Here is an 11,936-nt window from a genome sequence, read left to right as displayed (position 1 = left end):
TGGTGGTGGTGGCAATCATGGCAGCGGTGGCGGTCACGGCGGGGAGGACGACCGTGGTGCTGGTGGCAGTCATGGTATCGGTGGCAGTTGTAGTGATGGTGACAGTCGTGGTGACAGTGGCAGTCACAGTGATGGTGGCAGCCGTGGTGGCGGTGGCAGCAGTCATGGTGTACCAGGTGGAGGGGAAGGCACAAATCAGCGACACTAGCCCTGACTCACTGCCCAGCCACTCGAGGCTGCGGCACGGGGCTGGCAGTGCCATCCCCATCCCGCGGCACAGCACAGCACAGCGCAGACCGCGTTGGGGCTCCCGTAGCTCTTGCAGGGCCAAAGCTGTCAGCAGGGCCTAGGGACACGGGGACAGCGTGTGCCCGGGGGTCTCGCCCCACATAGGTCCCATTGGGGCCCACGTGTGCAACCACGGGAAGAGCCAGGATGGTTGCACTGGCTCCAGTGACGCAGAGCAGCCACAGGCGCAGGCCTGGGGGGTCGGGGCCATCTTGGGGACCCCATGTGTCCCCCAACTTGCCCCACGCCGGGGCGGCAGGCAGGCACCGTCCCATCAGAAAAATAAGGTTTATTTTCCAAGCGGCTGCATGTGCACAACCAGCGCCTGCGGGGCCGCGACACCGTCCCCCCCTGGAGCGCCTCCACGCTGGCCGCACAGGGGCCCCCTTCTAGTCCAGCCCCGGGGCGCGGGGACCCCCCTCCCCAGCCCTGCCCCGCACGGGCAGCCTCGGCCACGGGAGCATCCTCCCACCCCGCTGCCGGCTCCGGGGCCGGTGTCGGTGCTGTCCCAGTCTGCGGCCCAGGGCTCGGCTGCCGCCACCTTGGGCGAGCAGCTCCCTCCCTCCCCGCTCCGGTCTCTGGGGCTGGCGTGCGCGGGCTCCGGCCGGCTCTGCCGCTGTGTCAGGCGGGTGCTGCCGGACCCCGGCTCATCTCCGTGACACTCGCAGGGGGGTCACCCCCCGAACCTTCAGGCAGTTGCCCCCGAGGTCCCTCCGGCCACCCTGTGGAGAGAGGAGGAGAAAGCTGCAGGCGCCAGGGGGGGTGTCCTGGCTGGAGGTGCCCCACTCCTGCCCATCGCTGCCCTGCGCCGGCTCCGCAAGGATGAGCTGCTCCGAAATGGCTGGTGCCCCGGTCCTGAGGCTGCTCAGAGCTGCCCAGGATGGACAGACAGATGGGGCTGTGCCCAGCGAGCGGCTGGGTAGGCGGCCGTGGGGTGGCTGCTGCGGGGGGACCACCTGTGGCTGTGTCACCCTGCAGGGACACGGTCTCCATGGCTGCTCAGTGCCACCATGGGCAGGGCTGGCGCTGCTCCAGGGCAGACCTGCAGCCCTGGACAGACCCATGGCCCCCAGACAGACCCACATCCCCAGGACAGACCCAAAGCCCTGGACAGACCCATGGCCCTGCAGGGAAGAGGAGGCTCAGCCCCACCTCCCAGCACAGCTTCAGCCCAGTATAACGCAGCACAGCTCAGCAGAGCCCAGTACTGCCCCCACAACCCAGACCAGCACCACTCAGCGTGGCCCAGCACAGCCCAGTTCCAACCCACCCCATTTCCAGCCCAGCCCAACCCATTTCCAGCCTAGCACAGCTCGGCATGGCCCAGTACAGCCCATTTCCAGCCCAGTACGGCACCCTTCCAGCCCAGCACGTTTCCAGCTCAGCCCCAGAGCTGGGAGGTGCAGAGTCGGGTCCCAGCCCAGCTCCTGCCATTGCCCCCAGGGTCTCAGGTGCCACAGGAGGTCCCCAGCCCCAGTGCCCCTGCAGGGTCCCCTGGGGGGTCCAGCACCGTGCCAGGCCCCCAGCTCCGGCCCTGGGGAGCAGCCCAGGGTCGCAGCTCAGCCCTGGCTGCAGTGTCCCAGCTGGGGACAGCTCTGCCAAGGCCCGGGGCTGAGGGTCCCCCGGGGAGAGCTGGGGAGGCAGCAGAGTCTGGCCAGCGATGTTGGAGCCGGGGGTGGGGGGGAGGGAACAGGAGGAGCAATTAAAAATGGAGAAGCAGAAACCGAAAGAGCCCCAAGGACCGAAAGAGCCCCAAGGACTGGTGCGGGGCCCCGTGGCCACACTGCTCAGAGTCACGCATGGGACAGCTGGGGGGTCTTGTGGGGATGGTGACGAGTCCGGCAGCCCCTGCCCACAGCAGTACCTGGAGGTGCTCGTGGTACCTCCAGGTACTGCTGTGGGCAGGGGCCCGCCCAACCCCTCATCCCGCATCCTGCATGGCCCATCCCAGGGGCAGAGGCACCCAGGACACTGGCGTGGGCAGCGGCAGCCCCCCTAGGTGCCCCCCTAGCCACAGGGGGGAGTCAGCCTGTCAGGGCAGGGCAAGACAGGGTAGGGGTGCCCAGCTCAGCCCCCTGCCCTGGGTGGGATTCGTGCTGGCACCAGCAACAGACCCTGAGTGGCCACGGGTCAGGGAGCCCTGTGTGGCTGCCCCACGTCTGCTGTGCCCTGCCTGTCTCCATCATGTCAGGGTGCTGCCTGGGGCAGCCGGAGGGGCTGGTGGGGTAGGGAAAAGGGGACAGGGTCAGCCTTCCAGCTCTGAATTCTGCCTCCTGGGGCGGCCGAGTGCCCCCAGCACTGGGGTGACTGTTTAACCCCCCCGAGACCTCCCATCCCGGACGGACGTGGGGGAGCAGCCCGGCCCTCTGACGCGAGCAGGAGCTGTGGGCGTGCGGCTACAAGCAGGATTTGTCCGGGAGCAGCCAAAACCTCCGGCGGGGGCTGGAGGCAGAGCCTGCGGTTCTCGCTGAGAAGTGCCGAGCCTCCTGCCCCCCTCAGCCTGGGCAGGGGCTGCTGCCCTCCACCCCACGGGGACGTGCCGACCCTCCTGCCCCCGTCCCACCACCCCGCTCACCCCTTTCCGCTGGTTGCTGAGGCAGAAGGTGCAGATGCTGCGGGGCTGCTTGCTGTCCAGGTCGCCCTTGGCCCCGTAGATGGCACTGAAGCAGGGTTGCCCGTCCTCGCAGCCCTCGCCCAGCAGCAGGACGTTGGCCAGGTGGGAGATGTAGCTGGAAGCCAGGCGGAGGGTCTCGATCTTGGACAGCTTCCGATCCACCGGCTCAGTGGGGATGAGGGTCCGCAGGGCGGTGAAGGCCGTGTTGACGCTTTGGGTCCGGTCCCGCTCCCGCGCGTTGGCCGCCTGCCTCTGCTTCACCATCACCATCGGCCCCGGCTTCCGCGGCAGCTTGCGGCGAGCCTCGGCACCCTCGCAGCAGCCGAACGACTGGTCCGACGTGTCGCTCTCGCTCCGGTTCTCCTCGTCCTCCGAGAGGATGCTGAGGTCGGGGTAGAGCACGCGGGCAGCCACGGGACGCAGCATGGTGAAAGCCATGACGGGGTGCCCGCCCGTGCCCCCGGCCCTGCCGGGGGGACCCCCCCAGGCTGCGGGGAGCCTTTCCCTGTCGACACGGCTGCGACAGCCGGCTCCGGACGCCTTCCCGCTGCTGCTCTGCTCCAGCGGCCAAGCGGGGCTGGGATGGCTGTCTGCGGGGGGAATTGGGATTTATACGGCCGGGGAGGGGCTGGCGCCGGAGCCCACCCCCAGCCGGCCCCCCGAGCCGACGGCCAGAGGCCAGCGTCCTCGCCCCAGCCCGCGGGAGCCAGTGCTGGCTCCGGCCACGGGCCTGGCCCTGCTCTGTCACGCTGGCCCTGGCCACAGGCACCTTGCACCCAGGGCCGGGCTCCAGGTCGTGCCCATGGTGGTACCGGACTCTGGCGGTGCCACAGACAGTGCCAGGGCCACCACATGGTCACCTCCCTGTGCCGCAGCCCTCGGCCACCAGCACCTGCAGAGCAGTGCCAGCCCGTGGGCAGAGTGTTCCCAGCCCCTGCCCGGCTGTCCCCTGCCAGCCCCGGGTCCCACGCAGGGCAGCATGGGGTGAAGAAGGGGTGCAGAACCCGGGACGGGGGAGGTACCCGGGGAGCGGGTGGCACCAGTGTGGTCCCCAGGGCATTTATCGGATGGGATGCCAGTGCCTGGCCAGGGGATACGCTGCTTCCCGCACCCACCATGTCCCACTGGGATGGGACCTGTGCCCAGGAGGATGCCCAGGGTGGGCAGGGAGCAGTGAGGGCAGGCAGCCCTGTGAGGATGCTCTGCACCCCTCGCCCCTCTGTCCCCGGAGCCTGGCACCCTGCCTGCCCGCTGCGGGAGGGGACAGGGGCACAGAGAGCGTTGCAGGCAGCACTGCCAGGCAGCCAGGAGCGTTTCCTCCCGCTCAGGAGGAAGGTGTGTGCTGGCAGTGGAAACACGGAGCCTTTTCCTGTGAGGGGAGAGCTGAGCTGGCAGCAGCGGGAGCTACCGGTGTCCTGGGGAGGGCTGGAAGTGCCCCCCAGCCTGCAGTCAGCTTTCGGTCCTTCCTGGGCACCCGCTACCGCAGGCGATGGCCACCCCCTGCTCCTCCTCACTGGGGAGGTCTTTGTGGTCCTACTCTGACTTCACCCCCCCGGCCCAAGCCCGGCACCGCTGAGAGCAGGCAGGGGGGTGGCCAGCTGAGCGGAGCAGGCAGGAGGCTTCCTGCCTGCCTTCCTCCCCAGCCCGTGGCCGAGCAGAGGTCGGCGGCTCGAGGATGCTCCGGGCAAGGCAGGTCAAGCGGCAAAGGCAAATGGAGGGCAGGACCCGGCTCCCAGCGGATGGTCCTGGGGCTGGTGGGGACATGGCCTCAAGGCCTGGTGGTGGCCAAGGTGACAACCCATTCTGGCTGTGGTCCCCATCTGGCTGGCAGTCCCACAGCCAGAGGGGGATGCTGGGGGAAATCTCCAGCTAATGAGGCAAAAAGGGCCAGCTGGGGGGCTTGCCAGGGGCTGGGATGGCAGTGGTGGAGTGCAGTGGGCATGTTGCAACCCCCAGAGGGAGGTGGCTGGTGGGGGGGGTCTGGGGGCAACAGGACAGGGTGGCTTCACGTCCCACTATGCCCCATGGCCCCCATGGCTGTGGAACCGGAGCTTGCGAGGTGGTTCCTGGGTCAGTGGGTCCCCCTGGGTCTCGCCTCACGTGTGCCTAAGCTTGTCACTGTTGGGACTGTGGCAGGGGCAGCCATGCTCCCTGGTGCTGGCACCACCACTGGGTCGCTGCCTGCCAGCCCAGCTGTGAGCAAACGGCCCCTCTCCCCCCCGTGGGGCGCAGGCAGCCCCTTGCCTGCGGGACCCCCTGCCCTGTTTTCCTTCGCCATTTGTCTGCGTGCTCAGAGCCCGTAAATCACACGGCGGGGGGCAGAGGGCCGCGCCGGGGGCCGGAGGTCCTGCTGGGGCTGGGGGTGTGCATGTCTGTGCCAGGTGTCCGCACTGCCATGGGGATGTGGCCCTTGCTGGCTCCATCCCCTGCCACCCCTCGCTGTGCATCCATGCCTTCGAGGGAACCCGACCCTCTCCTGACCCTGGCAACAGCCCCTGCCCAGGGGCTGTTTCTCCCCCTGCAGAGATGCCCGAGGCAGGGATGGGGATGGGGAAGCCCTTGGCGCAGCAGGCAGGGAGCAGGCAGGTGCCTGCACGGAGAGAGGAGCCCCTGCTCTCGCCCCGTTCTCGTCCCGGCGTCCCGCTGGGCTGTGGCTGGGGGGCCACAGCAGCCCCCGGCCCTGACAGGCGGCAAGACTGATGGCAGGGGCTGTGTACTCAGCTGTGGCCGCCCCACACATGGCCACCAGCTGACGGGGGCAGGCTGGGGGGGGAAAGCCTGGGCCCGGGGCCCAGCCGAGCTGCCCTGGGGTGTTTCTGGGGGGTACGGCCACGCGTGGGGTGCTGGTGGCTTGTGCTGCTGTGGTGGAGGACGGGGCACTTGGGGACATGGGCAGGGAAGGAGCAGCAGGTTTTGGAGACGGCTCGGTGTGGGGTGGGGGGAGCAGTGCATACATGTGCATGCGTGTGCATGAAGAAGGTGTGTGCATGGATCTGCGTGCGTTGGCATGGAGGTGCAGCTGTACACATGTATGTGTGGGCGTGTGGGCACCGACGTGCGTATCCATGCATGTCTGTGCCTGGATATATGTGAGTACGGGGGGGCGTGCACGTGTGGATGCAGTTACACACGCGTGTGAGTATGTGCCTGTGCACGCGTGTGCATGCATGTGCGCGCTGGTGCGCGCAGCGTGTCCGTGTACACCCCGACTGCCACCGCTTCCTGCTGCAGAGACCTCCCCAGCCCGGCACACACGTGTGTGTGTGTCACCACTGCCCCACTGGGTCCTGCAGACGGCAGGACAGACGGACAGAAGGAGCCGGCAGTCCTGGCCAGGAGAGGAACGGGAGCCAGGGGAAGCAGCAAACGCTGCCTGTCCAGCTGGCAGCTGCCTGCGGATGCTGCTGCCGCTGGGACGGGAGGACGCGCGGCGGCAGCAGCCGGGTTTTCCTGTGCTGCCCGGCAGGCGCGCGGGACAGGACGTGCGTCCCCGTGCCTGGACACCCCCCTCCCAGTCCATCCCCCGGCCCTGAGCACCTCGGGTCTGACTCAGCCGGGCGGCACGAGGCGCAGCCGGGGGCCGCAGCATCGCAAACATCCCGCCAGTCGCTGCGCCGCGCGGCCGGATTGAGCGGGTGCCAAGATGCGGTTGTGTTTGGCATCACGGCTCTCCCAGATGATCCGGCCAAATAAACTGGCCACCGGGCTGAGGGCTGACAGCCCTGGGCATGGAGCAGGACGTGGGTCGGGCGTGTGCAGTGGGCAGGGGCTGGATGGGACCCTGCATGGGACACGTGGCACGGAAGGGACATGGCTTGAGCATGGGATCGCAGCCATGGCCCCAGCCCAACCCAACAGGCACCCCCAGGTGCAGGCTGGCCACTGCGGGAGGGCATCCCTGGCGCAGGGGTGCTGGATGCCCCGAGGGCCGGGTCCTGCCTCTGCTGCTGGGGAAATGTCCCCTGCCCCCCGCTCCGGGGAGTGTTTATCTGCGAGGTGATACTTAAGTGTAAGAAAATAAACAGGGAGCAGATGGGCCAGGAGGCCAGGGCTGCCCCCAGCCCCACGGGGCCGCTCCGGCCCTGCTGGGAAAACACTGCTGCCGGCGAGGCAAATGGATTCCAGACCCACGGCAACGCCGGCACATGTGGCTGCCAGGACGCCGGACCTGACCCTGCCGGGCCCTGGTGAAGCAGTGCTGGACTGACCTGACCCATCCCATCCCATCATATCCCATCCCATCCCATCATATCCCATCCCATCCCATCCCATCCCAGCAAGACCCCTGAGGGCGCTGCCTGGCCCTGCTCACCCACAGCCCCCAGTCAGCCCCCCAGCACAGGGGGATGGCCAGAACTTGCCCTTCTACCTGCAGCTCCCCGGATTTGGGGCAGTTCAGGTGAGCCCCGCGGTGCTGCCCTGTTGCAGACGAGCTCGGGCAGCTCTGCCCTGGCCGGCCGGGCTCATGCAGCATCCGAGTCCAGCTGCTTCCCACTGGGACGGGGTCTCATCCAAAGGGTGGCTGTCCCTGCTTGCCCAGTCAGGGAGACTAGAGCCGCCAAACCTGGGACCCCCCTTGGCTGGGGAGGAGCAGCGAAACGGGCTCAAGGGGATGGGGTGTCGTGAAACCTTTTGGGGAGCAGGCGCATTTCTCTACGAGAGCAGCCCCTGACCTGGGAGAGGTCCCTGCCTGACACCACCCCCCCCGGGGTCGGGGCTGCGTCAGGGTGTCCCAGTGTGTCCCCGGGGCAGCGTGGGAGCCCCAGGCCCCCTCTGCCTGCAGGGCTGTACCTGCGGGCCGGGGCTGCTGGTCTGGAAGGCATTACACGCCTGTCGCACGGGGAAGTCTGTCCCAGTTCCGGAGCCGGGACCCCCCCCCACCCCTGCCCCAGGCCGGGGGGGAGCCCACAAAGCGCCTTTGTTCCTGCCCTGGAACGAATGGATTGGAGGCAGCCAGGATCGGCTGTCAGCCGGCGACACCGGAGACCTCATGGGTCAGGCAGAGGGAAGGGGGACAGGTGGAGGGATGGAGGGACGGACGGACAGAGCCGATGCAGATAGATGGAGCCGATGCAGATATCGCCAGCTCTGGCAAGACCCGCTCCTGTGCCAGCCAGGGGTTTGCGGCACCGGCAGCACAGGCTGGGAGTCAGGTCACACTGCCTGCACCGTGCCAGCCCCGGGGACGTGCCGGTGCCACCAAGCCCCAGGAGCAGTGTCACGGGGCACCCGCGGGGCTGGGCTGGCAGGGATGGCCTGGCATACTTTCGCAGGGGATGGAAGCTGGAAGAGTGGACCCTGCAGCGAGTCTCCCAGCTGGAAGAAGCCCCTGTGAGGTGCAGGCACGTGGGAGAGGGGGTTGTAGGATTCAGGCAGCCTCGGTTCATCCCCCCTCGTGTGGTCCCAGCTCTGCTGAGCTGCCTCACACCCAGCTCCCTTTGTAAGGGGCACAAACCCCGGGAGAAGGGGGCGAGCAGAGCCCACAGGAGATGCCCAGCACTTGGGGCACAGCCTGGGGCCTGGGCAAAAACAAGTCCCTGCCATGGGCCACCCATTTGAAGGGGATGTCCCGTTCTGCCACAGGAGCTGCCACCTCCTCCCTCCCCCGCCGCCCCAGCTCTCTAACAAGAGGAAACTTTTTAGCACGCCACAATTCTTCCGAGAAATTTATGGCCCATCAGGGAGCCGCGGGCCAGGGCTGCTCTCTCGGTGAACGCTTGCAGGGCTTCCTCCCGGCGGAGCGCGGCTTTGATGCGGCACATGCAGCTCTGCCGCGCCGGAGTCTCCCTCCGGCCCCTTCCTTCGTGGAGGTGAGGGAAGGGGCCGGAGGGAGGCTCTGGCACAGCAGCAGCCCCCAGCCCACCCTGCTTTTCCTCCCCAAGTGGTTCCTGCGGAAACGCCGTGCTGGCAGGCGGTGGCAAAGCGTGCCCCGTCCAGCGGGCGGTGTTGCCAGCTCCCACCGTGCACGCTGCCCCGCAGAGCTGCATGGCCTCCTCCCAACCCCTCTCCCCAGCCCGTTTCTGCCCTGGGAGGACAGGATCCATCTGGGGAGGAGCGTGGCCGAGGGGGCAGAGCGAGGACAGAAGTGTCCAGCCACGGTTCCTGTCCCAGTCCTGCTGCTGACTCACAGCACGGTGGGGTGAGTCAGTGGCCTTTCCCCTCCCTGGACTGAGCTTCCCGGCTCAGAAGGGATGCCGAGACACCCATGGGATGCTCCGGGTGGTTTTTGCAGCCCGCACATGGGGTGAAGACGTGGCGTTTGCAGAAATGAGAGCATCCCAGCATGCATGTGCTCCCACAGCCAGGCCAGAGCTGACTCTGGCTTCAGCTGCATGCCAGTGTGGTCTGGTAGACCATCCGTCCCCAGCACAGCATCCGTGCCCCAGCACAGCATCTGTGCCCCAGCACAGCATCCATCCCGAATACAGCATCCATGCCCTCAGAGATCTTCCATCCCCCCAGAGACCCTCCATCCGCCAGCAAAGCAGCTGTCCCCTTGCAGAGCATGGTCCCCAACATAGCATCCATCCCTGTCCCTTGTGCCCACAGCCACCCGTTCTTGCAGGTGCCAGGCCTCCACACCGTGCCAGGCTGTGCCACTGCATTCTGCTCCTGACCCCATCCTCCCCCAGTACCAGGCCCCATAGCCGCGGGGGTCTCATTGCCTTTATTCCAGCTGCAGTAATCAATGCCCCCCCACCCCATTCCAGAGACCTCCCCCATGGACAAGGGGACCACAGGATGTGTCTAGGGATGGGGCCAGGAGGATTCAGTGCAGGCACAGCTCAGGGTCCTCCCAGCCCAGGCACAGGGGGAGCCCAGAGCCACTGGTGGGGTCTGGGAACTGGCTGTGCCTGGTTCGGCTGTGCCTCCTCCTGGTATGGCTGTGTCCCGATTCCACTGTGTCCCGGTTTGCCTGTATCCCTTCCCGGTTCGGCTGTGCCCTGCATGGGCTGTGACCTGGCCCAGTTCCGGCGTGCCCCGCTCCAGCCCGTTCCAATTCAGCCAGTCCCGGTTGAGCCATGCCCCGGTTCAGCCCATCCCGTCCCGATTCAGTCTGTTCCGATTGAGTCGTGTCCCAGTTCAGCCCCTCAAGTCCCGGTTCAGCCTGTTCCGGCTGAGCTGTGACCTGGTTGAGCCCATCCCGTCCCGGTTGAACCATGTCCCGGTTCATCCCATCCCAGCCCATTCCGGTTCGTTCTGTCCAGGTTCGTCCCGTCCCCTCTCATTCTGTCCCAGTTCATCCTGTCCCGGTTCGTCCTGTTGCGTCCCCTCCCATCCCATGCAGTCCATCCCGTCCCATCCCGGTTCATCCCGTCCAGGTTCGTCCCATTCCGGTCCATCGTGTTCTGGTTCGTCCCATCCCGCCCCGGTTCACCCTGCTCCGTCCCGGTCCATCCTGTCCCGGTTCGTCCTGTCCCGCCCTGGTTCATCCCGTCCCGGTCTATCCCCTCCCGGTTTGTCCCATCCCGTCCCGCTTCGTCCCATCCCGCCCCGGTTCGTCCCGTCCCGCCCCGGTTGACCCGCTCCGCTCCGTCCCGTCCCGGTCCCCGCGGCCGCTCGGGGCGGCGCAGCGCGGCACAATGGCGCCACCTGCCGGCCCCGCCGCGCAGCACCGCCCCGGGAGCCTCCCGGCGCCGGCGAGATCTTGATCCCATCCCGGCTGGAGGGGCGCGGGGGGGACCCCATCCCAGCAGGGACCCCACCCAGGACCGGGGGGACCATGACCCCACCGGAGGGTCACGGGGAGCCAGGATCAGGCCCGGCTCAGCCCACGGGGCACCGGGCTAGCGCAGGTGGGGCGTGGAGGAGCCCAGGTATGTGCGGAGGTCGCTGAGGGTGGACGGGATGATCTTGGCAGGGATGGTCTCCCGGTTGAGCGCCCGGTGGGCGGCGAAGCGGTGGCAGCCCCCGAAGGAATAGAAGTAATCCCCGCCCTGGCTGCCCTTGATCCAGAGCACATCAATGGGGGGCACCCGCTCGGGATCCTTCTGGAAAAGGGAGACACCCCTGAGAGCAACGCACACCCCGGCACGCCCGGCATGCCCCAGTGCTGCGAGATTCCCTGGCAGTGCCCCCCGGGGTGGCAGGGGTCAGTGTCCCCAACACCCTGGGGGGATCGGGGCTGCGCTCACCTGCAGGGTCTCCATCAGGCTCTGCACCTTGCCCGGCTCCAGCTCCGCGGGGATGGGCCGGATGAGGACACTCATGGGCACGTTGTGCACAGCCGAGATGTGCTGCGTGTGGATGCTCCGGTCTCCGTCCTCCGCCATTGCTGCTACCAGGAGCTGGCCTCGTCCTTCCTCCTGCCCGGCCGGCTGAGCCTGCCGCTCCGCCCCGAGGAGCACAGCGCCCAGCCGAGCCCCTCTGCTTCCTCCTGTCCTGGCCATCGCCATCGTCACCGCCACCGCCCCGCTGTTTTGCAGAGTCACAGTGAAGGGGCAGGACAGGCAGGGCCTTGCCGCTGGGACCGATGCCAACGCCGGCTGGCCTGTTGCCTGCTCCTCCTCGCTCTGGCGAGGCTGCGGTCGGGGCTGCCTTTGGCTCCCTGTCCGAGTGGGGCACCCCTTGGCACGCAGGGGCTGAGCTCCCCACCAAGGCTGCTTGGTGTGCTGGGGGTCCCCATCCTGGGGCTGCAGGGGGGTCTCTGCTCCCGCCTGGCCATGCCAGGGCACTAAGGATCAGCCTGTGGCATTTCAGCTGGGAGCTGGGATGTGTCCCCCGCTTGCCCGGCTGTGCCAGGTCCTTGGCGAGGAAGAGGTGGCATGAAACAGCCCCAGAGCTGAGCAGGGATGCTCAGCACTGCAGTGCTCCAGCCCTGAATCTTTCTAGGTCATTTCTCCACACCAGTGTCCCAAACGGTGGAGAGGCTTCCAGGGAGAACTGGGTCTCCCACCTCACCGGCTGCTGGAACCAGGAAAGCCTGGATCCATAGCAGGGCCGTGGCACTGGCAGACGGCTGCTCCCAGCCCCCTTGCCCTGGCTCCCGGGGGGTACGGAGGGTCCCCACCCCCAGCGCTGACTCAGAAATATG

At 67.7% G+C, this 11,936-nt stretch overlaps 2 protein-coding genes across 2 annotated transcripts; both read right to left on the bottom strand.

Moving 5' to 3' along the window:
• Positions 1-562: 562 nt before the first annotated feature.
• On the bottom strand, positions 563-3,481 carry TCF15 (transcription factor 15). The gene is made up of 2 exons (XM_063350141.1): positions 2,864-3,481; positions 563-1,010 (listed from the first exon to the last, which is right to left on the bottom strand). Exons 1-2 carry the CDS (start codon positions 3,338-3,340, stop codon positions 936-938), a joined length of 552 nt encoding a protein of 183 aa, XP_063206211.1. The 5' UTR covers positions 3,341-3,481; the 3' UTR covers positions 563-935.
• Positions 3,482-7,185: 3,704 nt separating this feature from the next.
• Positions 7,186-11,355, bottom strand: SRXN1 (sulfiredoxin 1). The gene is made up of 2 exons (XM_063350142.1): positions 11,038-11,355; positions 7,186-10,890 (listed from the first exon to the last, which is right to left on the bottom strand). The coding sequence occupies exons 1-2, from the start codon at positions 11,296-11,298 to the stop codon at positions 10,690-10,692; spliced, it is 462 nt and encodes a 153-aa protein (XP_063206212.1). The 5' UTR covers positions 11,299-11,355; the 3' UTR covers positions 7,186-10,689.
• Positions 11,356-11,936: the final 581 nt, after the last annotated feature.

The sequence above is a fragment of the Chroicocephalus ridibundus genome, chromosome 12 (genome assembly GCF_963924245.1).
Source record: "Chroicocephalus ridibundus chromosome 12, bChrRid1.1, whole genome shotgun sequence".
NCBI classification, from domain to species: Eukaryota; Metazoa; Chordata; class Aves; order Charadriiformes; family Laridae; genus Chroicocephalus; species Chroicocephalus ridibundus.
This window is presented reverse-complemented; position numbering and strand designations above follow the sequence as displayed.